The sequence below is a fragment of the Neocloeon triangulifer genome, unplaced genomic scaffold (genome assembly GCF_031216515.1).
Source record: "Neocloeon triangulifer isolate White Clay Creek 2 clone unplaced genomic scaffold, ASM3121651v1 ptg000014l, whole genome shotgun sequence".
Taxonomy (NCBI): domain Eukaryota; kingdom Metazoa; phylum Arthropoda; class Insecta; order Ephemeroptera; family Baetidae; genus Neocloeon; species Neocloeon triangulifer.
In genome coordinates this window covers 15533490-15561138 of record NW_026775556.1, presented here as the reverse complement: position 1 = coordinate 15561138, position 27649 = coordinate 15533490, and the positions used below count along the sequence as shown (strand labels likewise).

At 37.9% G+C, this 27649-nt stretch overlaps 2 protein-coding genes across 3 annotated transcripts; one reads left to right on the top strand and one right to left on the bottom strand.

Annotated features, from left to right (window-relative positions):
- The first annotated feature begins 1760 nt into the window (after positions 1 to 1760).
- LOC132199397 (protein yippee-like 2) lies at positions 1761 to 27192 on the top strand. 2 transcript variants are annotated; one of them, XM_059624069.1, is made up of 6 exons: positions 1761 to 1958; positions 15262 to 15319; positions 15626 to 15894; positions 24030 to 24073; positions 24264 to 24372; positions 24508 to 27192. In XM_059624069.1, the coding sequence occupies exons 3-6, from the start codon at positions 15790 to 15792 to the stop codon at positions 24595 to 24597; spliced, it is 348 nt and encodes a 115-aa protein (XP_059480052.1). In that variant the 5' UTR covers positions 1761 to 1958; positions 15262 to 15319; positions 15626 to 15789; the 3' UTR covers positions 24598 to 27192. The 2 variants fall into 2 exon arrangements, with proteins under 2 accessions (XP_059480052.1, XP_059480053.1); XM_059624070.1 differs by lacking the exon at positions 1761 to 1958 and adding an exon at positions 3894 to 3950.
- LOC132199396 (uncharacterized) lies at positions 13040 to 14538 on the bottom strand. The gene is made up of 2 exons (XM_059624068.1): positions 13963 to 14538; positions 13040 to 13660 (listed from the first exon to the last, which is right to left on the bottom strand). Exons 1-2 carry the CDS (start codon positions 14110 to 14112, stop codon positions 13238 to 13240), a joined length of 573 nt encoding a protein of 190 aa, XP_059480051.1. The 5' UTR covers positions 14113 to 14538; the 3' UTR covers positions 13040 to 13237.
- Positions 27193 to 27649: the final 457 nt, after the last annotated feature.

Below are 27649 nucleotides of genomic sequence, written 5' to 3'. Positions count from 1 at the left end.
AGGGCCTCCTACTTATGGAGGTCGGAGATAAATCTGAATGTCGCGCAGAAAATGTCTGAATTCAGTGAATTCACAGGATCGTGAAAATTCCGCAGCAAAAATAACACTACGCTCTCTGGGTAATAATACTTTTTAAGCGCCTGGAGCTTATGCAGCGAGTTGGACGTTGGTATTGCGCGGGGCTGTATACGTGTCAGGCGCTTTACTGCCGATGGTGAGAAAGTGCGTCATTCACTTTTTCCCGAGCTGCTGGACTGTGGCAAGAAAAACGTAATTTCTTTGAAACAGCTTTTCGTTGACACGGCAAAGAAAATAAAAAAACGAAACTTGGAAAATTCAAAGAGCAGCTTTATTTGCATAAATGCATACCACCGCGCAATGCCGTAAGTTTTTATTATACGCGCTCGTCACTCGGAGAGCGCACACTTATCCCATAGATAAACACGCGACTGTCTTCGTCTTTCATCGAGTTTCGCAAGCGCGAGAGAGCGCGCGCTGAGTGAAGTCCTTAAAAATAAATGAAGCGTATAAAAAAGTATAGAGATTCTCTAACTGATTTCTTTTCATTTATAATTGTGTACTTCAACCTTGGACTATAAGAAGCAGTCTGGTTTGCTTTTTAATCAAAGGAGGAGACTTCTGAAGCTGCGAGTGGTCATTTATCGTAATTTATATAATCACGATATAGCAAAGATGAAAACTTTCAAAGGATCGATGCTATTTATATAAAGGGGAGTGCGCACGGTTGCGTTTGTGCTCACTTAGCCGCATGTCATGAGCACTAGTTCAGCTGCATTTTATAATTACTTTATTTGCTCGTCTGTAATTAAACGTGCATAAATTAGAGCCAGTTATATGCAGCATTTTTACCAGGAGAAAACCAGGCTAGGGGTCAGTGCAGTAACACAAAGTAAAAATTAAAAAAAAAAATAATAAATAAAACAAGTTCACACAGCTCCATGCTGTAAAATTATCATAAATCATTGGCTGTTGAGCGCTTTTTCTTATGACCACTAATAACTAACTTGACACCAAAAGGAAGGTCGGGAAGGTCTGTAGACTTGGCACAACAAAGATTTTCATACATATCTGTAATATTAAAAATAAAACGAATTTAAAAAAAATATATTTACAGAAAATTCCAATAGTAAAATGATAGTTTATTACGGTTTATTATTTATACTCTATCAAACTAGACCATTATTTTATAATTCCTATGAAAAATATCAATGAATTTTTATATAAATTTTAAAATATTTTATAAATAAGATGGTCAAATTATAAAATTTATTTAAAATAATTCTATTTTATTTTTATTTTTTAAATTTATATATTTTCAAATAATAACAATTATTTATTTTATAAATTAAATTTTGGTTTAATATTATTTAAAAAAAATATTATTTACACCAATTTTGGCAATTTTGATGATTGTAATATTTTTATTATTAATAAATTTTAGAATTTAATTTTATTCTGACATAAATAAATGATTAAATTCTAGCTAGAGAAATTGTTGTGCTTGTCCTCTAATATCACGGTTTTATTTTATTATAACGATTATAATAATACGAATAATATAAATAATTATTATTGGCCTGTGAAGGCTTAGTGCGTTTCAAGTCAAGTGAGACGCACTGGTGATCAGCTGGCCAGGTTCTGGGTCGCCCCGCGCCTAGATCCTGTGTGCACAGATGGGCCGCGGTGTCGGCGTCTGCGCAGGCGAGCAGCATTCAACAACACACGGGCTGCCAATGCAAAATAAATCGAAGGCAGGCGGCAGGCAGAGGCCCTACTGCGTGTTACTCTGTGAACGTCGCCGCCGTCAGTCGAAGCTCAGCCTAGCATTGTTTTGGTCGCGAAGCAGCGCCGTCGCGGGGCCCTGGTTCGGTCTCGACGCGCCCTGGACACTTGTCAGCCACACCGGACGGTCGATGTACCTCTTCGGCAGGAGAGAGGTGAGTGCTAAGCCCGTACGGCGCCACTGACGGCGCCGAAAGTCGTCGACTGCTCGCACCGAAGGCAGAAACCTGCCTGCCATCTTGTGTATGAATTCCCTAGGCCCGCTTTTGCTGCCTCGGACACCGGTCGGACGCTCTCGTAGGTCGGATCGTGACCTCTGGCTAATCGGCACTCGGCCAGCCCGCTGACATTTGGCAGCCGTCGCGTTTGTTTTTGTTGTGATTGCTGCTGCCGCTGCTGCTGTGCTTTCTAGGTCATTCACCCGACCCCGCAGCTCTCGGACAACCTGGATCCTCCGTCTCTGGCGCGCCCGCGGGTCTGTTCGAGGTGGATTTGCGACTGGGGGCCGCGGGGTTATCGGACGATTGCAAGTTTTATCTTAAAGTGGGCCTTAATAGAACGTCTCGGAGATTTTGATGCGCTTTGTTTGTTTCGTTACTACGGCAAGTCCTAGTTCTGGTGTGTCTTTGACGAGACCTGACAACCTTAAAAGATGCAGAGGGATTTGTCGATTGCATGTGAATGACGCGATGGGGTTATATAGAAATTATTTTCCAAAATTACTGAATTACTTAAATATAGTAAATTAAATTAAATATAGTAACATTAAATTGGTAAAAGGAACTCTAAACTTGAGACTCAAGATTGTAATGATTATAAATTGTTTTTATATTTAATGTTAAATTTTTGTGTACGTTATATAATACAAGACAGTACATAATCAAATAAATTATAATAATTACCAATTAAAAATACATATTTAATGCACAGAAATGGCTAGTTGTAATTAGTTAATTCAGGTGTTGAAACTTTCAGTTGCAAGCAGATTGCTAAAAATTAATTTTTCAATTGTGAGCCGTTCTTTTTTTTTTTTTAGTAAATTGTTGATAAAAAAAACACGGCTTATTTTTATTTTCCGCCATTTTTCACACTTATAAAATGAACTTCCTAGTAATAAAAGATAACGCAATTGATAAAAATTGTAAAGGCTGACTTTGTCAAGCTCGCCCTTCACCTGCTGTTAAAAGCAAAATAAACATATTTCAGTGTCGTTCTATAGCACTCTGGAAAGATTACTCCTTAGTAAATTTAAATATTTTTCAATTAAGTTCAAAATTATCCTTTTTTTTTTTTTTTTTTTAATTTTTCTGATCAAAAAAAAGTTATTTAAAAAAAGAAACGTCCATATACATAATTTTAATATTTTTTACTAAACATTTTATGATAAATAAGAATTAATAGCAAAAATATTTAAAAAAATTATAAACATTTTGAAAAACGAAGTTGCTAAATGATTGTGTGAATTCAACTGGAAATGAGAAAGCCACTCTGGCAATCAATACTTAGTGTTAAGGCTGCGTGCAGAAAAAGTGCACAAGTCGCAGGGCGCGACGCAGGACGGGCGGCGTGGGCGATTCGCGGAAGAGAAATGAACGGACGCGTTCGCGGAAACCCCATTATAGATTTTTCACCACTCGGGGTTCATGCAAAATGAAATATTGATCTTGTTCAGCTGCAAGACTACTTGAAACTCTAAGTGAGATGCACAATTCGAGTGTCAACAAAACGATTCATTTGCCAAGCGACTGAAAGTAATTTTGTATAAGAAAAGGAGTTGCATTTTTAATGGGCTTTTTCTTTACGACCATCGAGTGGCCCACTTCTTTGTCTCTATGCACCGCGAGCCGACCGTTAGCTGAATTGCTTTATTATTATTATTGCTGCCATTTCTTGTGTGGGTCGTGTTATCAGACGTGGCCGATAAACGGACGAAAGTCGCTGGCTCGCGCGCGCGGATGCTGAGCTGCGAATTGCGCAGTTAGCTTTTGTCACGTTGTGCGGCGATCGCGGTGAACGGCTGCTTTCCAGGTGCCCCCGGTTTCCGATTCACGTAATTGTTGCTGAGAGGATTAACTAGGCAGACGTCGAGTCTGCAAGAGAATTTACAAAAGGCGCAGCTGTTCTCCACCTGCTTGCAAGTCTTAAATGTTAGCAAAAAACAAACACGTTACTTCAAAACACAAATGAACAAACTGTGCTTAATTTTATTTTCAAGTTAAAATTGTTATGAATGGTATAGGAATTAGTCACTCGGACTCTCCTGCAAGAGAGGATCAATCAAGACTATTTTTTAATTTCACAGAAACATATTTAGGCCCTTTCAATTTCTGGAAAAAATCGCAGTTTCTTTCATTTTTTTTTTTAAATTAAGTTAAGCCTGGTTTCAATTCGTCAATAAATTTAAATATATTGTTTTTCATTTTAACATTTTTTATAGGTTCATTTAAATATTAAATTTAATAAAAAAAAAATTTATGGCTATAAAATTGATCAGTTTTCGCAACTACCATTATTATTATTATTATGGAAAAACATATAATTGAATTGCAATTTGACAAAATCGAGTACATATATTTTGGCTCTACTGGTGTTGGTTCACACGTTAATGAAATTCTAACTTCACTTTGATCGCTATTTAAACTTGGAAGGCAACTCATCAGCTACCCTTTTGCAGTGGAATTCCACAAACACGTGCGCAAAAACAGCCCTTAATTTCGCATTTCGTAACAATCACCCCATGAGAGACGTGTAAATTGTAATTAGTCTCAGAATCGCTCTCTTGCGAACGTGCATACTGAAAGGCGGCTAATTACGTTTTCAAACAAAATTGAATCAGGGACGCTGCTCGCGAGACGAGAGCGCGCGCATTAAGCAAATGAAAAGACGCCCGGATGGCTGGCTCACGGTGCATGCATGTGTCTCTCTTCTTCGGCTCAATTTCTCGGCATAATCCAGTTTTCTGCTGGTGAGCGAGACGATAAATCTCGGTGTCTCTGCAGTCTTCCCTACACACACAGTGAATAATTAGCCGCTGGAGCTGGATTGCAGAACAAGTAGTGGCGAGGATAAAAAAACGACGCTGCCATGCCGGCGGAACAGCATCCACCAGACTGTATAGGACTTCAATGCGGAATGTTTCATTTATGAACAGTCTGTCGAGCATTTAACGATTTTGCAGACAAATTAATTAATGGAATCCGTTATAAAAATTCCTGTTGAATACTTCAGCTTGCGCAATAAAAAATTCATGTATGCACGTTCTTTTTTAAAGGATCCGTCACACTTGATTATGATCTATCTATAATTTATTTAGAAATCAAAATTGGTTCAGAACTAACGAGGTAGACGCCATTTATATTTGATTATGTAACCTGTTCATGCAAAATCATTAAAGCCTTTGGGAATTTGGAACTAAAGCTGCAGAAGGGAAATAATTTTGTATTAATTAATTATTATTATTTTTTAGAAAGACACAGAAGAGGTTGTTTACATTAATTCAATTTTTCCTGGTGCATATTAAAAAATATATATTTATAAAAACAAGGAAGTAATAAAACAAATTATTTATTAAGTTTGTTTTTAAATAAAGAAAATTGATTAATTAGAATTCAAATTATGGTTTTAAATGCGTAGAAAAGGCCTCTGAAAGAAGCCATAAAAATTTTGCAGATTTCTATCGTAAAAATCATTATTTTTCCATTGGAATTCTTCAAGAAATTCAGTCATTGTTTAACATTAGCAAAAAATAAACAGTGACTTTGAATTTAGAATGAAACAAGCAAATAGTAGTACATGTGGTCACCCTCAACAAAGAGGCAAATTTCAAAGTCGTGTTTTTCTTGTAAAGTGTGTAAGTGAGTCATAGCGCTCAGCTTTGGCGCAAGCAACCTCTTCAGCCGACGACCTTACTTAGCAAGTTGGTGCGAAAAATTACAAGTGCACGTGTTCAAAGTCTGTTCCGAATCGGCGGAGTATTCTGGAGTTCTAAATCGGGAGACGCAAACCAAAATATACACTCGCGGTTGTGATATCTCTTCTAATGAAACCGCGTTCGCTCGGCCTTTGTTTACCCACTTTCGGCCGCCAATTATTTCGGGATCCTCACGTGCAATTACAGGCGAAAACAAACACACGCTCACGCGCCAGCACAAGACGTAATTCGCAGCCCACCGCGTTTTATCTTTGCACACTGCTCGCGCGAAAAAAGATGAAAAGTAAAACGGGGCTTAAATTTTGCGCCCGCTCTTTTTTTGCCGTTGATCGTTAATTAAAAATTCCGCAAAGCTAATTGGTCGGCGCGCCGCACGCGTGACGAATGTGGCCGAAATTTGCGCCGAGTGGAATTTATCGATCTCTTTAATGGTGGAAATTTTGACTGTACAGTTGATTTTTTATTTGTTGCACCGAAATTCATAAACGGACCTTTTACATAATTCCTAAACTGCATCATTTTTTTTCTACTATTTTTGGGTTATATTATTTTAATGCTTTAATACAATTTTTGTTCTTGTAAGCAACGTTCAAAATATTTTTCTTAAAAAAAGTTAATTCAAATTTCCATAATTAGCGTAAACATTTATTTAATAAAAAAAAATATTTAAAAACAATTAAAATTCTAAGCGTCAAGCGGGATAATATTCCTAGGATATGATAATTGTTCAATCAATAAATTAATCTAAAATACAGAAATGAATAAAGTATTAAATTTTGGGTAAATATTTAGCATAAAAAGTAATAATTCTTGATAAATTAGCTAATTTATTGGTAACGTTAAAATAAAGATAAACACGTTTAATAAATTAATATAATTTTAGTAAAAATATTAACAGTCAAATGCCGAGAGGAAATAATATCATGCTTATTAATAAGAAATTTACTTCGGTTCCCACCTAATTTTCACATCCCTAAATAATTGCCACTGTTCAAAATTTATTTGCTCAAATCAAACAAGAACTGACTAGATGGCTAAAGCGTGTATATGTTCCCAATTTGCTTTTGACGAATGCAGAGACACGTGCTAAGCAAGAAAGATCAATGAACATGTGAACCGCACGGATTAATAATTTAATTAGCACCGCTATCCAAACAAATGCACACCGGGCGGTGGTAATGCCCGAAATGCGTGATTCACCAGTGCAAATAATAACACACAGTAAATCCCCATGACACGCAGCTGGCGAAAAAGATTCCGTACCACATTATAACTGTCGGCATTATTTAGGAGGAAGAGGTGCACGTGCAGCTCGGGCAAAATAATGACGATGCGGCGCGGTGATAAGCGCGGGTGTTTGCCTCCGTTCGCCTCCAGAATAAATTACATTAGCAAAATGATGCCTAGCTATCTCTTGTGATAAGACGAAAGAGAGGCTTTGTCTCTCCGACCAAGTCGCGTGCTCTCGCCAAATTTTTCCTCCCTTATCGCCCAATTTCGTTTTGTTTTGATGCGCCTTCTCTCGAGTTTATTGTTCCTTCTTATCAGCGATTGTCTGCAAATTTCGCGCCGTCCTACTCAGCGGAAAATTAATATTTTGCGTCGCAGACAGGAAGCGACTCCAGCACAAAATAATAACCTGCGCACCAAGTAGTTTTTTCAAACAACGAAATTAAATAATTCATATAATCTCTGCAGCTTTTTTTATTTGTGAGAACATCTCGAATAACGGGGAAGTAGTTTGGTGGTTTAATGTTAAAAAATTATAACTGAAACAACAAACATGCCGTTTGCAATGCTAATCCACTTTAAGGATACATCCGTTTTTATTAGTGTGGCTTAATTTAACTTTTGTACCGGGAGAGTTAAAGTTTTTGTTTTGCTTACATAGTCTAGCCGCTTTCTGCAGCTCGGAAGTAGGAAGTAATCTGAATTTAATCTCCTGCTTGGATAAAAAAATTAGTTGTTTTAAATATTGCAATCTTCTCTTTCTTGCTAACATGGAAATTATAAAAACCTTTTTGTTTGTTATTTAACTCATGATAAAATCCGTGAGCAATACAATTAAAACCAAATAGTAAATTAGTCAACTCTACTTGATTTTAGTTGCAAATTAAGTTTATTAATGTACCACAAGGCAATCTTTACCTATGAAGAGACAAAATACATCATCCAAATATTCAAAATTATAAATAAAAGCAACAAACAAAATTTGAGTTAGAAAAAAATACACAGTACATTTTCTTGAAAATCTTTTCAGGAAAAATTAATGCATGTAAAATTTACAAATTTTTGTGTTTTTAGTAAATTATTAAAAATTTGAAATCTAAATTTGATTAATTTTTAAAAGAAAACATATTTTTATGAACGCTGAAAAAACACTAAATTCTCTTCTTTTGTCTTTATCCTCTTAAGGTATAGTATTGAAACATTGTTATTAATAAAAAAAAAAAATGTACACCAAATAATCCCAAGACGTGCACACATACTTTTTTACTGAAATAACTGAGACGAATTCGACATACAATTTTTCACACGAAATAAATCAATGAACAAAAAGGGCAGGGTGAATAACAAGTTTTTGCTTCTGCCTCTCTAATGCTTTCATCACTTAAACAAAAAATGCAAACTACGCTCAAACGAACCGCACTCGCATAATATACAAACATGTACATGTACAATTTCGCCAGCTTTTGTGTGCTTATATTAATACGAGGAGATTCCTTTGTTCTCGCTGCATATATTTTCCCCGAAAATATGCGTAAATCATGTCGCTTCCTGCCGACAAAGTATTATGTATACTGCGCAGCAAAAAGCCGCCGCCTGACCGGTGGATAGATAGGCAACCGGCGAAGCACGGCGCAGTCTGTTGTGTCTGTGTGTGTTACTTCCTTGCAGAGGACGGCGGCGGCCTTCGGATATATTCAAATGCATCCAGCGTGGTGTGACTCGATTATTCCTTTTTATCACAATGCCGCATGCATAATTAATGGTCGCCTAGCTGCGTAGTTGTTTTGATCAAGTGCGCCGCTGGACACGGGCGCGTGCTAATGTGCACCGACAGCTGCGATGTCAGTGTTTAAGATGCTTAATTGCGCACTATGTGCAAACTTTGTTATGATGACGGTGCTCCACACGACACCAGACCATCATCAAACCAAGATTGTGCAATGTTAATGAGGGGGTAACATTTTCTTCAACAACTAATACAGGCCATAAGGAAAATTTACATTCCAAAGAGATTAAATTGTTGATGCAATATTTGGGTGTACTTATTGCGAGATAGCTTCATTGAATTCAAATGAAGCAGATATCAATGGAAAAATATTTCAAGGGAAAATGGAGTGTTTAACATAAAAAGCTCAACACTCAATACTAGTCTGAAAATGGGTTATTTTTCTTTATGAAATATTTAATAATATAAACAGTCTAGAAAACGATTAATTTGTTGAAAAAAATAATAGGCCCTAATTTACTTTATTTTATTTAAATTAAATTTACGAACTGCAAAACAATTTAAATCTTGAATCTGGTTGCTTGTTCATAAAAATAAAGGAAAAGTAGAAAAATTATACGTAGAACCAGATAAATCATCAATTGAGGAATAAATAGAACGGTGTAAAGTTTCCTACGCCATTATATCAACAGGACTGGATGCAGTTTTGTTGCCCTTTTGTTCATTTTTTGTTGCCCAAACTGACCGAGTGAAGCTCAAATTTCAATGCCAAGCACTATAGCAAGGAATCAATCGTCCTTCAAAAAGCGTATTTGATTTCCCGCACTCAATTGTCAGCAGCAGTCCGTGCGTCTGCTGCTCACGAGAGCATTTTACATTGTCTAGCCGACGAGTAATTGCTCCTCTGCTGCGATAAAAAGCGTCGTATGTGTGATGTACCCTCCGTATGTACATTTGTATAATCATGGAGAGCGCACCCATCATAGTGTGTTTAACATTTTAATTGCGTTGCCTGCTGGCAGCGGAAATTTTACTGCGACGTATCCAGTTTTGTTTCAATAAACATCGCAAATTTAAACGTGTGGAACGCAAAACAGTGCAAAAAACTGGTTTTGCGCGTCAACTTTATGAGGCTGCATTAAACTTGTGCTATATCAGCTGGCGTTTTTGCCCGAGGCGTATTTTTTGCTATCATTGACAATACTTGATGATCAACTCGCGAGTGTCTATTATCAGCGAGTTCGTTTCACAATCGAGCGGCTCACAGTTGACAACAAGCGGCGGGCAGCAGTTTTTATTTTACTTTTGTTTGTTTTTACCTAAACAAACTTCCAAGGTCTTTTTCATACAGATCGGTTTATTGATGTTATGAATAATTTTACGTTATACATTGAAACAAAAATATCAACATACAAAAAGTGTACATATTTTTACTCATTTGTTTTTTATTTGTTCACTGTTGCAATTTAGATAACATTAAAACTGTATATAATAATCTCCCTTAAAATTTACACAATTGAATAGGGGGTGAAAATTATTCCAGTCTAGAATTCTGGAAAGTATCTAAAGTTTTACAAACCAGTTAATATTTAAATTCCACAATTAATTAATCTGAATATAGCAATCATCTCAGGTCACAAAATAATGCTCATTTATCATGGTCATTGTTGACACACAACCAATTTTCACAAGTTTAGTAAATAGAGTTAACAGAATAAATAGAAAAAATTTGGAAAATAAATCGGACAATAAAAGTTTATAAGTGAACCGTCGCAAGAGAGAAATCCAAGGCACAGCACACGTGTATGTGAGACAAAAATCAGCTGCCTTGAACTTTAACCTTCGTTACTCATTGTTAGCTATGGCTTTTTGCGTCGGAACAAAAAGTCCGGCGCTGCACCACCGAACGATCCGCTGAAAATAAACAGAAATATAGTGCTTGTACATACTCAGTTTCACGTTTCGTGTGTGTGATACACCTCTCTGACTTTGGGCTATTTACAATGGCACGGCATTCATTTTCTTTCTCCCAATTAAACTGTAAATGCACGAAGCACGCGACGGTGCTTTACAGCAAGAGAGAAACCATACTGTGTGTGTACATTCTGCTGTACACAGCACGTAAATTTTTGTCCGCCGCCGCGAGAGCAATCTGGCCGATCTCACTCGCGGGATTAACTTTTCCGGCCGCGCAGCTTTTAATGCGCGTCTAATCGCTAACGTCGTCTGGCCGTTGAACTTCAAAATTTTGGCATGCGTGCTGTCCGAGCCGAAAAGTGGCGAGACTGAATTTCTGCCAAGGTAGTTCGGCGAGCAAATGGCGCACTTAGGAATTATTATTATACGCCCTATTATTGCAGCCATTGTCCGAATTCACCAACAAAAATTTATACAACGCACGTTTTAATGGTGTTTGGCTTATTTCTGCTATTCCTCTCGCTTTTATTACCCAGACGCGAAAATGTCAAATTTCGTCAGTTTGGCGAAACTTACTTTTCCCGCTCTGCAATTATGCAGAGTTTAATGACCTCTTCTAGTGCAGCCGTAAAAGTGACGAGACGCCACATATTGCGAAATTGCGTCTTCTCTGCAATACAAATATTCTTTTTTCTCTCATTCAGAATTTCCCGTTGCACACTTTTTAGACTGGTATGCGAGTTTAATAAAATGCGACGATGAGTTTTCTGGGAAGCTTTTTCAGAACTCGACTCGCAAGCACCAGATGCTGCGAACGAGCTAGTGTAATGCATATCTGGTGTGAATAATGCAACTGTCTGCGATGAAACGTACGTGTGCTGCAAATGTGCAACCTACTTGGAATTTATAGTGCTCGTTAAATATGGAGCACTCGTGACACTGTTTGGTGACAGGATTAGGGTTAATATTTAGCAAGTTTATATCTCGAGTGCAATAAATATGAAACAAAAGCAAGCACAAACTGTTTAATCGCCAATTGATTAATTGATCATAAAAAATCATCATTTTGAAAAGTATAATTTTTACTTCAGCCACCTTTACAATTATGCTGTTGAACAAAAGAAATTAACGATGCTTAGTTTTGCGTTATTTAAAAATTTGTTTGATTTTTTTTACAGAATAAAATATAATAATATGTAATGGTGAATTTAAATTTGACTCTTCCTCGAAGGGTTTTTAAGTCGTTTATCCTGTTTAAATAATTATATTAAATTTCCTTGTTGTTTTTGGCAGCGAGAAAAGTAAAGCATATTACATTATGGTACAACGTCCTATTTCGCAAAAATAACTGGAGGAAAGTTGTTATAAACGTCACTTGTGCGCGTGGCATAGCAACAGGACGGACGGGCCGTCAACTCTGGAAATGAGTTAAGTTGCCGTCACTTGCAGAGCGCACCTTTCTTTCTTTCCTTCTTCCCGCATTGCATCGGCGCTTACAGAAGCGAAGAAGCAGAATGCAAAATCATCGACTGGGGACGGAAAGTAAAAGTCTAAACTGGGGCGTCGTCTTGTTAGGCTTTGCTGCAGTCAATCTCGTCCTGGAATCGTCCCCGTTTGCAAAATAATTACATCTCCGTCGCTCTGTGCAGCTCCAGCTCATGATCGAGGGGTGGCTTTTCACTCTCAGGTCGTTGCAGCTCGGCCCAGAATGTCCTCATTACATGAGCGCGCTATTGCAGCCGCTGTGTGTTTGTTTGGCTTTAGAATAAGTAGGTTGCAACACGAGCAAGCAGCGAGCGGTGCTCTTTCGTTCGCCGTTCACTCGCGCACAGATATCGAGTGTAATTTTTCATTTGGCCTAGGTTAATGCGATTCTTCGCAAGCAGGCCGGAATATCCTTTTACCAGAGCTAATTTTCTTCCTTGCTGCAAGTAATGGGACCCAGAATTTGAAACTGACGTAACGAGGCTCGCCTCGATAATCATTACGCTCGTTGAGAAGAAAGACGGATCGCTCGTCGTGTGCCGAGAAGCAGAGACAGGCGGTTAGTTTTCCTTTTTCGCGACCGCTGAGATTGCAGAATTTTCCGCGGTTGAGTTTCTCACTGCTGTATAAAGAAAAAGAAAATTACTTAGAATTAATTAAAATTATGCTACATTCATATTACTCATTAAATTATCATTAATAAAATTAAATAAATTCAATTTTTTTATAATTTTAATATCATTTAATAATGCTTTCAATAATTAGTTTATATTTTGTATCAAAAAATTTTGCATTTGAATAATTCACAATTTATTTTAATACTTTCAATATTTAAACTTAATTTTATTCTGCAATAAGCGCATAAGATAATTAGTTCTTAAAAGGATATCACACCACCTGTCAATTATGTCTCTGGCCATAAAGTAATATAGATTTTTATACTGATTTCTAGTCTTGAATAAAGACAAAAATTGAAGTACTTAAAAAAGAATTAAAATATTATCCATAGTTAAATCAAGTTTTTTCAAGCCATATTATAGTCATTTGCATAAGTTATAAATTGAACGAATTTTCTTTCATTCGTCTTGTATCAGCTCTGCAGCCGCTTTAATGTTCATCTTCAGAAGGCGGTTTTCCTCGTGCAGCTATCGCACAAAGTCGGAGACGCCCTTTGTTTCGTCCTCCGGCAGGTCGCCCCTGACGCTGCCTCGGACCGACGACCTGCTTCGGAATCGGACGCTGGTGGCGTTGACCTGCTGCATGTTGAAGACCTTCTTGAGCTCGTCGTAGCGGCGCTGCAGCAGGGCCAAGTCCCTCCTGAGCTCCACCTCGGTCATCGGACAGTCGTGGCAACTCCCTGCAGAGCGGATTTTATATGCGTTGACCTGTTCTTTCGTCGCGGTCAGTTGTCGGTTCAGCGAGTTGAGTTCTTTCGAGTACTGGCCCTGGAGATTTTGCATCTGCAACTGCAGGTTCTGCTGGGAAACGTTGAGCGCTTGGATTTTGTCCTGGAGTATGTTTTTTTCGTGGCGAACGCGACTCGTTTCTTGGTTGGCCCACTCCAAATTCTACAAAAAAGAACTTAATCAATTATAATTCAAATATATAAGCAATATAAATAATTTAAATCGATCACTAAAATTAAAAAAAAGTAAAATTTAAGGTTATATGCAAATAATAGATTCAATAATAATAAATGCTTTCTTCTCCTGAAATTTTACAGTTGGTTTCCTTCAAAATTATAATTAAAACATTGAAATCTGAACTAACGCATTTTTAGTTTCTTTCATTTTTAAATAAAATATAAAATATTTAAATTAATCAAATCCAAAATAAAATTTAGTCTTTAAATTAGATAATTTGAATCCACCGTTTTCAACTGCTCGTTTTCTTTGGCCAGGAGCGCTTTCTCGTCGTTCAGGGTGCAAATCTTATTGGCTGCCATTACCAACCGGTTCCTGGCCTCTCGCAGGTCATTTTTCACCCTGGCGCAGACCTCCTTGTAGCTCTTCAACTCCATCTCGGCGCTAGAAAGGTCACCCTTCAAAAATTCGACCTCTCGCTCGAGTCGCCGGTTTTCCTTCTTGACCTGGGTCACCGCCTCTTCGGTGCAACTCGACCTGGCCCTTTCCACGGCCAGCTTCTGTTGGGCTACGTTTGCCAGGGCGTCAGACTGTTCAACTTTCTGCCGAAAAGCATCCAACTCGCTTTTAAACTCAAGTTGCTGCGTTTGAAATTGAGCAATCGTATCCTGCGCCTCGGACACACCGTCGGCGAGTTGGGCCTTTTCCGTCTTCAGCTGCTGGATTTCGTCTTTCAGTCTGTTGATCTCTTGCGTTTTCACCGCCTCCCAGTTCTTTTGGTAGTGGGGGGTCAAGTCCGGCCTGGAATTTTTAAATTTAGTTCGAAAATGCGGCAGTGGCAAAACTTTTTCACATTTGCAGAGGAAAAGTTCCCATCGGCATTTTATAAATTAATAACGAGGCCGTTAATATAAATTTTGGGGCTGAAAATTAGCAGGGGAGTCGTAAAATTATCGAAGTTTTGAGGCAACATTTATGCGTCGCACCGACTGACCAGCTGAATTGCGCTTCGGAACCCTTATCGAATAACTCGGCCGCGGCGTCCTCGTTCGCCATCAAGCTGCCCTCGAGGGACCCCAGAGACACATTTCCTTCCTCCCTGACGGGTTGATAGCGATAATGGGCCAGCTCGCAGGCGAAATTCTCTTTGCCGTCTCGGAGGACGCAACCCGCCGGCCTTTTTGTCTCTTCGTCCTCGTCGTTGCTGCTCATCTCGCCGTCCGACGATGGCACTGAAATGGTGACCTTGGTGCGGAATAAATAGCCGTCGGTGCCGTCGCTGGACTCGGGGTAGATTCGATTCGTTTCTTCGATTTCGGTCACACCTTTTTGCAGTTGAAAGAAATCCGGGGTTTGATTAGGGCTGGATTTGTCCATGTAGAGAGAAAATTTTAACACGCGATCCAAGTTTGTGTCGTTACGTTTCGAAATCTCATGATTGTGCAACAACAATCGACCAATGCAATAATCTTGATCATTCAAATCACTACCAAAACACGCCAACAATGAAATTTGAAATAAATTGCATTGTTGAAACTTTTGATACGCCATAATTATTTTTTTAATAATTAATTTTTTTGTTACAGGTTGAGTCAGCCTTGCTTGACGCCCTTTAACTGGCTTTAAAATTTGTAGTTGTTAAAAGTAAGTGTACTTAAAATGAATTAATTTTAATTTTTTTTCATTATTTAAGATTATTTAAGATTTTTTTTTCTAATTATTTGTTTTAACTTATTTCTACAAATAGAGAAATACTTACCAATAGATTTTCAATAAATTTTTTTGCACTATAAAATTTATTCCACTAAATATATTATGCTCTGTATAATGTGATAGTGAACAGTATTGACAGGTATTTATTTGAATCATTGATTTAGAAATGATTTTAATATTTTATTATTTGTATGAAAGTCTCCTTTCCTGGCAAATATAAAGTATAAAAATTTTCAGGTCTCCCCAAGCCAGTCGTGGCCGACGGAGTTGGGTAGCCGGGGTGCTGCACCACCCTGGCCTGCTGGTGCTGCTGCAGCCGCCCCCCTCCAGAGCGGCCATCATCCCCTCCGCAGCAGCCTCCGCTGCAGCAGCCGCAGCAACAGACGCAGCAGCCGACCCGCATGATGGTCAAGACCTTCCAGGCGTACTTACCCTCGTGTCACCGCACGTACTCGTGCGTACACTGCCGGGCGCACCTCGCCAACCACGATGAACTCATCTCGAAGGTAGGTCAGACTCGCCAGAGTCCCACTTTGCTGTTGGCGGGGCTGCTCATTGCCGCGCGCCGACACTCGCCCCATTTGTGCACTCGTGCACGTGCACACCCCATTTGGTGCGGAAACGAGCGGTTAAAACACGTTGCCTGAATGGCCTTTTCGCCAATTGTGAATAATGAATTGGGCGCGTGACCAGACAATCAAATTGTAGTGCTCGCTTCTAATAGTCCTCATTGAACTATTTAATCAGATATTTTCTCTCTTATATTTTAGTACTATTATTTGAGACGAAATTTGGAATCTATAGTTTCTAATTTTGTATTCTTTTATTTGAGCACTTAATAATTGAAAATTTTTCATAATTGTGAAACGTCATGAGACATCAAAAGAGTAACAGCCACTTGATAATAGCCTTGCAAATTCTAGTTCTCTTTTTAAATGCATTTTTTTTTTAAGTTTAGTAACGCAAATGAATGAAAAACCTTTCAGATATATTGCTCAAGCAAAAATCTGTTTAACTGGGTACACACTCAAAATCATTTAAATTTTCTCATTATTTATTACCATCATTTTTTACTTACCTCAACATCATCAATAAAAATTCTCTAAGATGTATGGTTTATTTTGAACGCAATAAACAAACTTCTGAAACTAATTATTCTAGATTTTAAAATAAGGATATTTTTATTCAGTTGATAAAGCAGTTGATGAGGACGTCTCTCTGAAAATGTTGTCAATTGTCTTTCAATGTTAGGCGCGCGGATAGGAAAAACACGGAGCAACCCCTTATGGGCCACCTGTTATGTACTTTGGCGCAAATTACATTAAAGCAAGCGCAGATTTGGCCCCTCTGCGCACATATTGCGTGTGGCAGCGTAAATTTGAAAATCTTATCTGCCGCTCACCAGCTCGCGGTAGGGCGTTTGCAAAAATAAGGGCCCGTGCTTATCATTAGGCGCAATTTCTTTGCCCTCCCTACGCGATAATTACCTTTGTTAATGGCCCGCAAACGTATATAGTTGCTGCTGCTGTGTCTCGCCAGTCAAAATAAGTTGACATCGAGGTATTAACTTTCAAAATGTTCCCCGTCACATGATACTGTTTACACAAGTTGCTTCTTTGATGTGTTGCGTGTGGAAAAAGCTGATTTCGCTCCTTCTTAAACCACAGCGGTCAGTGACGCAAATCCAAATGTAATCTGATTTGATTGTGGCTAGAAATCAAAATCGTAGGTGAAATAAATATAGCGTTATTAAAAAATTAAAAAAAAAATACTGCTAAATGGGATGCATAAAAATTAATAATTTGATAAAATACTGCAAAATTATAAATGCCCCCAAAATAAGCAAAATTTGTTATATTTTTTCCTACAGCAAACAAAAAGTACGGTTTTTTCCTGATACATATTATATCTTAAAAAATAATCATTTTTGTGTTCTGCAAAAATCCCAGCAAATGTGTCACGAGACTTTTTACATCTCGTTCTCTTTTCGCTCCGCAGACGACACATGTCACACCAGAACGTCTCCCCGGAGAGAGTTTTTCCGTTGCTTCTTTCTTTGTTGTTCCGCGTTCTTGGCATTCCGGCCTGAAAAGGAGCCACATCGTTCTGGCTGCATGGCATCAAGTCATGCGTCCAGTGACACCTGTATGTGTTTCGGCTGCGTGTACATGGCTCGGTGTCAGTGAACGGGAGTCGAACGGACACCGAGAGAGAGTGGTTGGATGGTTGGTGCTCTCTCTCACAATCAATACCTCGGCTGGCTCTCTCTCTCTCTCTCTCTCTCTCGTCTCTCTCGCTCATTCTCTCTCTTGGCAACACGAGGCACCAATCGCAAAGCGGGTTAAGTCTGCTCTCTCGGTCACGTGACAACAACACGCAGGTTTGTTTTGGACTCGCGGATTAAATGCTCTCATGCGGATGGACGAGCGCTATAATTTCATTTGGAATTGCGCAGGTTCCAAAGTAACTGCGTCGCACTTTGGCTAAATCAGCTCACTCGTTTTATTGGAAAGGAAGCGGCCTATGTGGTCTCGTGAACGGTCGCGGTTTTGCAAAAACCAGAGACGAGATATAGCGTAATCTTATCGTCCTCCCGACGAGGCAGCTGCTGAAAGGCTAAAATCACGTGTCTGCGTGCAGCTTGTTTCTCTCTTGGAGGAAATGACAACAACCGTACACTGTAAAAACTTTGGCTTTCTGCCATTTCACCACACAGCAGTGAATTGCTTCTAATTTCATCTTCTCTTTTGCGCTCATATCGAATTAACTGGAATGTTTTTACTTAGTTGGTTAAGTAAAATTTACTTTTACTTTTATTAGGTTTAACAAAACAGTCGCATTGTCATCGCTTTAATTTTTTTATCCTCGCAAAGTCACTCCAATTTATTTTTTGTCAATTGCGCTTTCCTGCAGAAAATTAATAACAATTTTATAAAATATGTTACAAAGGCAAATATATGTTTTTCAATTTATTAAAATAATTTAATGGTTCTGAAAACGTTTTTTTATTTTTAAATTTATCTACCAATTTTTATTGTTATAGAATAGCTTACTGTATGTTCATTCCTACAAGCCTAAAATCCAAACTCTTTCTTTGTGCATTGTTTTTCTCTGAACCATGACCAGGAACAAAACGAAATTTGTCAAATTATTGACGCGCCATTCATTTCTTTCATATGCCGGTCCTTTGTAAAAAAAAAGCAACGCAGTCGGGCGGAAAAACAATCGCTGCGTACGTCGGCGGCGCTTATTGTTTTCAGTCTGAAAGTTATGGTGGTGCTTAATGAAGAAAAAATTATAACGATAATTGCACCCTGGCCATATACCCGCACAAACACAAACGAAAATAATAATGCAGCCTTGTAGAGAGTCCAAAATTATAGCGCGTGAGCAGCAGATTTATTAATTTGCCGGCAGCAGGCGCACTTGCTCAAGTACATTAGTGTACATGCCGTTCTAATTAAAGCTTGCCAACAATTAGCCTGGCTGCAGTATATAAATCCAAAAGCAGTACGGAGGTTTCGCCAGAGAAATAGAAAACGAGAAGGAGTTATGCTTGGTCTGCTTGGATAAGTAATAAACACACTCGCTTGCGGATGCAAACATAACGTTTCGCACCAAACCGACGGAAATCGCACTCCCTTTATTCATATCGCCTGTGAAGCCTCGTGGGAAAACTCGCGCGACGAGCTTTCTTTCTTTTAGTTTCATTTCCCGGCGCCTGCAGATTTTTCAGGCGCCTTTCAAGCTGAAACTTTTGCGTCGCGTCTGCTGTTGTGAGGATGAATGGATTTTGGGCGTTCTTAAAATATAATTTGTAAATTTGGTTTTTAGATTTAAAAATCACTATTGCCGATTTGAGATTATTGTTCTATCTGTTAAATATGTTTAAATGGTAAAATTTTATTCACCAAAATGTCATTTTTTGCGTGCTATTTTTATTATTTATTATTCCAATTTTACTTTTTTTTAAATTTTCATTGATTTTTGCTATTTTTGTATATTATATAAGTGGCATTATATATTATATAATTATATTAGTGAAATTATATTTTAGTATATCTTTATGTAAAGTAAAGTATATAAATATAGGAATTTGACATTTTGATTCATTAATTTCATGATTCTGTTTGGCCTGACAATTATAAAAAATGTGAAAATTGAGAACGGAGTGATTGAAAATCAATAACATTTCATTATTTTTTTGTTTTTTTCGTTAACTTTTTTACTATTAATTTGCTTTTAATTTTTCATAGCACGTCGTTATTGATATTTCAGAATTTACCACGCATTAAGAGTTGCTAGAACGTTCAACCCCTTGTTTTGCTTGAGGAAACACGTACTGCGGCCAATAATAATACTCGGTATAACGATCGCGCGAGTTGCACCTTCTTAGAAGACACGGCCGAGGCACGTAATCCTCGGCGTAGGACGAGACGATTTAGGTGTCAGTGAACTCAAGTAGGAAGTACCCATTAAATCCTCCCGAGAAGACCCCGCCGTTCGTTTGCTCGCTTCGATGATTGTACGCATTATACGAGTAAAACCGAAATTTCGGCGCAGTTCCACGAAAGCAGCGCATTAACAATTTCACGGCGCCCGCAACCTTCTGTGTGCAGTCAAGGTTGCGATTTTTTTGCGCTTTGTTTGGTCGCCTGGCCGCACGTACGGAGCGAAATTACGCCGGCTTCGTTCGGCACATGGTATCAGTTAGCAACAGCTCGCGCCCAAGTATAAATATATCTGGTGTGAGAGACTGACTCGGGCGGGAGTCGAGCGACCGACAGGCACGTGTGCACGCCGCCACAAACACACCGAGCTGCTCGGCCAATCAATATTTCTGTTTGTCATCTGTATAGTGTATAGAGGCGCGAGCTTCTTTAATTAGGCGACGTGCGCGCCCTTAATGCAGGTCAAGCACTCGCCCCCGATCGCTCCAAGATAAAATAACCCAAGGTGGAAGGAGAGAAGTTCGCCCCGCACGAGTTAATCAAAAGGGTGGTCACGTCCGCCGTCGTGCATGATGTTGGGCGGAAAAAAAGTGGCCTGTGTTGTCTGCGAAGACTTTGGAAAATTGCTTCTTTAAGCCCAGTTTTACTGCCGGCACTTTCAATCTTGCCACGGAGTGCCGAGCTGAAAAATTGATCCGTAATTGAAAATAAAATAGAGCTATGCAGGGGTCTCTGATCGTCGGTGCTCTCACTTTTCTTCTAACCAAAACTAGTAGCTATTTGGTTACAAGTTTGTTGGTGTATCAGTTTACCTTCTTGAGAACATATAAAAATTGTATGCTGTGCTAGAAATAATTATTACTGCTTGATCAAACAATTGCGTAAGAAGCGTAAAGCGTAAAGGCCAATGAAACAATCAAAGCAAGTTGTGAACAATTCTATTAGGTTCTTCTTAAGAAACTGACCAGTGGTAAACCTGTTTGCAGATCTATTAAATATATTTCAATATCTCTTAGAATATATTATTGACTTTTATTGGAAAAGAAATTATATTTATATTCTAAGGTCAAGGACATTGCAATATAATTTCTAACTGTAACTGTTATAATGAAGGATAATTTAAATGATTTTTAATTTTTAATTATTTATGGGTTTATAGTTTTGAAGAAAATTTTAAGCACTGTTAGAATGGAGAAATAATTCTTTTAAATTTTAGTAAATGCTATAAATTGAAAAAAACTTACTTTATTTAACTCTGTTAACAGTGCTCGAAAAAAAGGTTACATTTTACTGTTATTACGAGAGCCAAATAAAGATAGAGGGTAGTTAAGTTTTAAAAAAATGTAATCATTCAGCTTAAAGGAAACAAGGCAGTAGTGACATTTTTGTGTGCGACTATTTTTTTTTAAAGTTTCAAGAATTTATAAGCCATTTTCAAATTTTGTAGCAGGCAAAAAATTGCCAATTTGTATTTTTTTTCAACCAACAGGAAGCATCGAGGCCACGGAACTACGTCGTAACAACCCCGTCGCGCACAATAAAAATTGCAAAATGAGATTTCCTCGAAATATTATCCATTCATACCACAGGAGTCGCAGCGCGCACAAACAGCACGGATCTAATCACTAGGGACGCCGCTCGCGCCCCAAACAGAGCAATCCGGGGAAAATTGCGTTCTCTCTTTCTCTTGCAAATTAATACAAGCTTGCTTTCCCGCTGCTGAGCAAACCACGCGCACACACAATCACAAAAGCAGCAGGCGATTTTCCTGCCGACTGCTTGGAAAAGATGATTGGGGCGGCCTCATTTGGGTTTTCGCAATTACACTACGCAAATATAGGCAACCTGCGCAGCTTTTCCGGCATTTTTGACTCCATGGTAACGGGGCGAATGGCCCGCTCGACCGCGCCGGAATTCTTTTTATTCAATAAAATCGCCGAATAAGCCGCCATCACTTTCCGGCTACACACTCTCTTGCATTGTTTTTGTGCGGCAGTAAATTTCGCGCGCCGTCTTCTTTATACTGCCGTGCTCCCTTTTGCCGTCGCGGCGTGACAGCGGATGATTTTGATTTTACGAGCGCACTTTTATGCGTGTCGCACGCTTTGGACATTCAACTGCCTATTCCGATGGACGGCTTTAATGTATGCGAACGGCGCCGAAAAACAGAAGAGTCGGTCGTGTTGTTGGGATGAGTTGTCAGAAATAGGATAGGCGGATTTCCAAGGCTGCAGCTGTGGAATTGATAGTTGTAGAAAAGCGAGTGCCGCCGGTGCGGATGCAAACGATTCGGCCTTGATTTTTGTGTGCACCGGCTCGGTCGGGTGGCACGAACGCCGCTTTAGAAAGAAAAAGTTTTAAGTTAATTGGCATGAAATTGAAACAATTAAAATTCTGGCAGTACTTTTTTAAACATTACAATTTCATAATTCATAAATTTAATGTTTGCATAATTCAGTGCTTATTTTTGTTGCTGTAAAATTTAAACTTTATAACTCTCAGCAAAATTGTGGAAAGTCTGTTTGCTAATCGTTATTCAAAACTAAGAAATTTGAATTTTATATCAACAAATCAAATTAATGTATAATTTTTTTTTTTGAATAGAGCTTTTTACAGAGAAAATTTACTAAATGATTTTATTTCTTATTTTTGTAGCTGAATTAATTTTGATATTATTTGTGTAGTATGTAGATAATAATTTAGTAATTTTTTAAAATTAAAAATCTTGACTTTTTCTATTGTGAAATAAATATGTGCATATTATGCTTTGCTGATTTACATGAAACCGTTTTGCATTTTATAAATATTCAGACAGTCTCTAACTCAAACCTTCACCTTTAAGGCTACTGGTTTCCTCACCGATTCAGCGTTTTTCTCGTTCGATCGGGATGCAAAGTAGCAATTTGGCAGAAACAAAGGCGCTCACCCTCGGCGGGCTATAAAAGCGAGAATCGGTCGGTCCGTGCGGGGCGACGGGCTGGAAATGCAATTACCTCTCTCTCGTCGCGTCCCAGTTAGGCCACCCGCAGAGCAACAGTGCAAATAGCAGTGTGTTGCAACCCCTGATGCGATTGTTGTCGCAGCTGGGCAGGTCAAAGGGCGGCGTGACTGCCACCGCGGCAATTTGCATTAGCGAGACCGATGAACCAAAAGGAGGCCATGTCGATGCATCTCGCTCCGCACGCGGCGTAATCGCCACGCTGCTCCGGATTCGAAACGAGTGCAATTTGTCGTGAGAGATGCAGTTGTTGTTTGAGAGAGTTGCCCCATAATAAGCTCCGACATAAATTCAACTTCTTACTTAATGCCAGAGTTCAGACTCGCTTGCACACAAGAAGGGTCGCCATAAACGCCGGGAAATTTCGTTTTTCCAAACGTTTCAAAAGAGAAAGCAATTAGAACGTGTATTCCGATCGATGCGCGATAAAACGAAGCCACTCACTGCAACAATGGGAATTAACATTCAATTACGGCGGCTTCTCGGAATTGCCCAACTCAAAACTGTCGCTGTTGATGAGAGGGCGGTTGGAATCGATGCGAATAAATAGCCGTTTTGCAATGGGGACGCGGTAGTGTATTACGGTCAGTCTCATTGCTTCATTTCACTGCGGTGCTTTCAAATGACATATGAGTACAAATAATAGGATTTTCACTTCCTGGAAAGTCTTTTTTATCGAGTTTTTAAATCTTTTCAACGCATTGAAAAATTAAATATTTATTGTGTCAACGATTTAAATCTCAAGTCGATTTTCAACTTGGATTGTTCCTCTCAAAATATTTTTTTTGTCCCAGGAAAAGTGACATTTTTTCATGCTAAATAAATATAGGAGACAATGAAAAGAAATATTTCATTACTCATTACAAATGATTTGATTTTTACCGCAAAAAACTAAAAAAATTATTGATAAAATATTGTACTTAAAAGCAAAAATAAGTTTATATAACATTGAAATACATATCTCAAATATTTTTATAATAATTTAATTTAACTTATTAAATAAATAACATTTATTATGAAATTGGGAGTTTAATAAAAATAAAAATTGATAAAATTTATTTTTTATGCTCGGCTTTTTTCGGATTTAAGGAGAGCTAATATTTTAGTTTCAGTACTTAATATAGATATATTACATTACTTTCTGGATATTTTGCAAAACAAGTTCTTTAATTCTCAATTTCCCTTGTTCCAGTCATTCCAAGGCAGTCAAGGACGCGCATACCTCTTCAATTCAGTGTAAGCATTTCCCCTTTTATTACTGTAGTTAGGGCTGCACCGCCAAATCCCCTTCGCAGCCAGACAGACAGGCTGCCAGCCAGTCGGACGGACGGCTTTTTCCCCATTCAGAATTCATAAAAATCGATTACATTATCCACTCAGGAGGTAGAAAGGAAGACACGTCGCTAATAAATAAAACATCTTTCAGGGTGAACGTCGGTTGCGGTCCTGCTGAAGAGAGAGTTTTGCTGACTGGTCTCCACGCTGTGGCCGATATTTATTGTGAATGCTGCAAAACAACCCTCGGCTGGAAATATGTAAGTAATTTGACCCTTCATAAAAAACCCTCAAATGAACAAAAAATAAATCCCCTCTGCAGCAGCAGAGAGTGACCGCGCGCAAAAAGCGCCGAATCAGCACAAGTGCTCACCCATGTTTTGTCTTTCTTGCAGGAGCATGCATTTGAACTAAGCCAGAAGTACAAGGAGGGAAAATACATAATCGAATTAGCCCACATGATCAAAGAAAATGGCTGGGATTAACGGCACTGCTAAGCTATCGGACGCCTCGAGAAGAAGGAAAATTATCTGCGCGGCGCCGAGCAGCTGACTGCCGTTGAGAAGAAGAAGAAAAGCTGAAATGGGAAGAAAGGAAGGAAGCCAGCCTGCGTCGTGGGGGCTATTTTTGGAAAATTCGGTTGCTACTTGGCGGACGGGTGACAAAGAAGGCATGACCGCCGCCGCTGGAGCAACCCTTCGACATGATAGTGAACTTGGACTGCTGTGTTTTTTTATTTCATCGAGAGTGGGTGGGAGACTGCTTGCTATGCGTTGCCCTGGTAAAACTAAACGGGAAAGAATGATTTTTGGTTCTGACTGAGTACGACTTACTGATGATTTCATTAAACTTAAGTTTCTCCTTCGTCGTAAAATGTATAAATTAAGAAGCGCGCGCGATAAAATGGATCACAGAAAAAAAAACTCATACAAAACACATAAATGACGTCGCCAATATTTTCAAGTCCGTCCTATTTGTAAGTAAAACGAGGAAAATGCACTTAAGCATCCGTGGCGTTCTATTCTCACAAGCCACTGAATTTTTTGGTTGTCGAAAGCCACTAAATTTTACGCATTAGTATTACCAGGGCTGTTTTTTTTTTTTTTAAATTTTCCTTCATCTCTACTTTTTTATTGTTTATGATTTATCTTACTTATGAATTTGCGATTGTAGCAAAGTTCATAACATATATTTTAAGGCACTTTGACTGAATGTAATATGATGAACAATGAAGATGCGTAGTACTTCCTTCTGCTGGAAAAAGAGAGAGAATCTTTGTAGAAAGGATCGTGCAAAGGTCAACTCTTTCATTTAATGATGAATGTTTCTCATTGTTATATGAACGGAAGCATGGAAAAGATTTTAAATTAAAATTGCGATATTGTACTATTTACAAGTTGAAATATTAATTGGATTGGATCGATGTCAGATCTGTGTAACCTGCATGTCAAGAAAGATTTTTTATGTCAGTTCCGATTTTTCTAGGAAATGCGTAAAATCGACGAAGATCGCTGCAAAGTATTTCAAAAGAAAAATTTCTTTTCTTTTGCAAGTTGAGGAAACACTCCGTGAAAACCTATGTGATACACCTCTTAAATGTATAAATATGTCAGCTCTATGTAGATCGTGGCAAGTAATAGCAAATCACAGAATTACACACATACACACACACACATGGTTGATAATTGGAGCTCTGTGTAATTTGGCCATCATCTAATGCTAGTTTGACTGTCAACTTTAGAAATTTAGACACAATCATATGTAAAAAAAGAAAGTGCTTGCTCCCGAGTAACGCATTCGGCTTTTTCAATTGATTCTTTTGTCAACCCAATCAAATCTTGATGTGAATTACTATAATTTAATCTGAGAAAATGTGATGTTGATTTGATTAGAAATTTGATTTCTTGTCTCTTCTTTTGTGAATAATATGATTTTATTTATTGAAGCATAAATTTTAGTTTATTTTTACTATGTGAAACAAAATTGACGATAAAAAAAAAAACAAACCTTGTACAAATCTGAAACAATTCACGCTTCTTGTAATTTTAATCGGAATAAGAAAGATTAACGAAGAAATAGTAATATTATTGCTGTAATCCGAATTTGGTAGATAAGAGATGCGCAACATAAATAACAAGAAGGCTTTCCTCTTTCCGCGATCGGTTTTTGACTAATGTAGAGAGAGTTTATATATACAAAATAAGGCTAGAACTGATTCTTTAGAGGTTAAAAATATGTATTTTCTGAGTAATATTTTCTTGTTTGAACTTTCCTGTCAGCCCCACATTGTAATTTATCATTTTCGGAGAGGGTAGCGCACCTGACCACGCCGCAATTAATCATTTGACTTGATTGTTAATTTATTTTTGATAGGTTTTTCTGGCACGAGAGCGCGGTCTATAAAGTGAATGATTAACGGAGCGATTATACTGCCTTTGCACATTTTCTCGAACAGTCACTGTCAATCATTCTGCTGTATTCATGGATCACTGACCTGTGGTTGTTGCAGACAACTCTTATAAAATAAAACAGTTTCAACTTTTAATTATATAAAAAGAAGCGTAACTTTCAAAAAAGATATAAAATTTTTCATTTGGTTTGGCTAATGTCAGCACTTGCAGAGAAAAAACAAAGAAAAATAAATGAAATACATTTTTTGTACACTTATTAAATTTTAGAAGTTCATTCTGCCCAAAAAATACTCTTCGTCTCTATCATCAGTATAAATTTTCAACTTGCACGCATGGAGAAAAGCAACCGTGTATTTCTTAACTGAATGGTAAAAAAATAATCAGAAAAAACAGGAAAAAAAATAATTGGTGTAGAGATTATAGGATGATGTAATTACATACACGGATGTAAATTTCTTACCAATTTAGCTTTAAATGGGAGTGAATTTGATAATTATACAAGCTTCATCAATCACTAATGATATAATTGAACGATAATATACATACCATATTTTAAATACATACTTCTGTATAGCTCAAAGAATAATTAGTTGACTCCATATGGCGTAATAGGTGGATAGAGAATCAAAATTTATTAAGAATTGTGTAGTTTTCAGTGGCTAAAAAGTACGCGCAAAATTCGTTAAGGAAAATATTATACTTCTTGAACTCTGTTGGCTTCTTTTATTTCAATTTAATATTATTTGGAACAGAAAAAAGAAATGTTAAAAAAAATGAAAAAAAATATATTAATTTTTTTATTTATCAACAACTCACATCTTTGATTATAAGTTAATTGCAATGCAGCAGCAAATAAATAACCATTGGAATTTTCCCACTCAAAACGCGTTAGCCTATAGATACAAGAAATTACTATACATGTTTTTAATAATGAAATTTTACAATGGAAAAATGTGCATAGCATTTTAAAGAAACAAAATAAAAAAAAGAGGAAAGAGAAAAAAGAATGTTGTAGCTCTGTGTACCTCTCATATTCTATTTTTGTCAAAAAGCTGAAAAATAACCTTGTTCGTTTGGTTGATGTACAAAAAAAATCTAGAATGGCGGAATTAATTATTGTCTCCAA

Excerpts from the sequence above, each read along its gene's own strand:
- LOC132199396 (XM_059624068.1), bottom strand. The coding sequence starts at position 14,112 with ATGGAGTTGAAGAGCTACAAGGAGGTCTGCGCCAGGGTGAAAAATGAC. Across the intron at positions 13,661-13,962 it reads AAAACGAGCAGTTGAAAACG|AATTTGGAGTGGGCCAACCA; the intron begins GTGGATTCAAAT and ends TCTTTTTTGTAG.
- LOC132199397 (XM_059624069.1), top strand. The coding sequence starts at position 15,790 with ATGATGGTCAAGACCTTCCAGGCGTACTTACCCTCGTGTCACCGCACG. Across the intron at positions 24,074-24,263 it reads GCATACCTCTTCAATTCAGT|GGTGAACGTCGGTTGCGGTC; the intron begins GTAAGCATTTCC and ends AACATCTTTCAG. Across the intron at positions 24,373-24,507 it reads CAACCCTCGGCTGGAAATAT|GAGCATGCATTTGAACTAAG; the intron begins GTAAGTAATTTG and ends TCTTTCTTGCAG.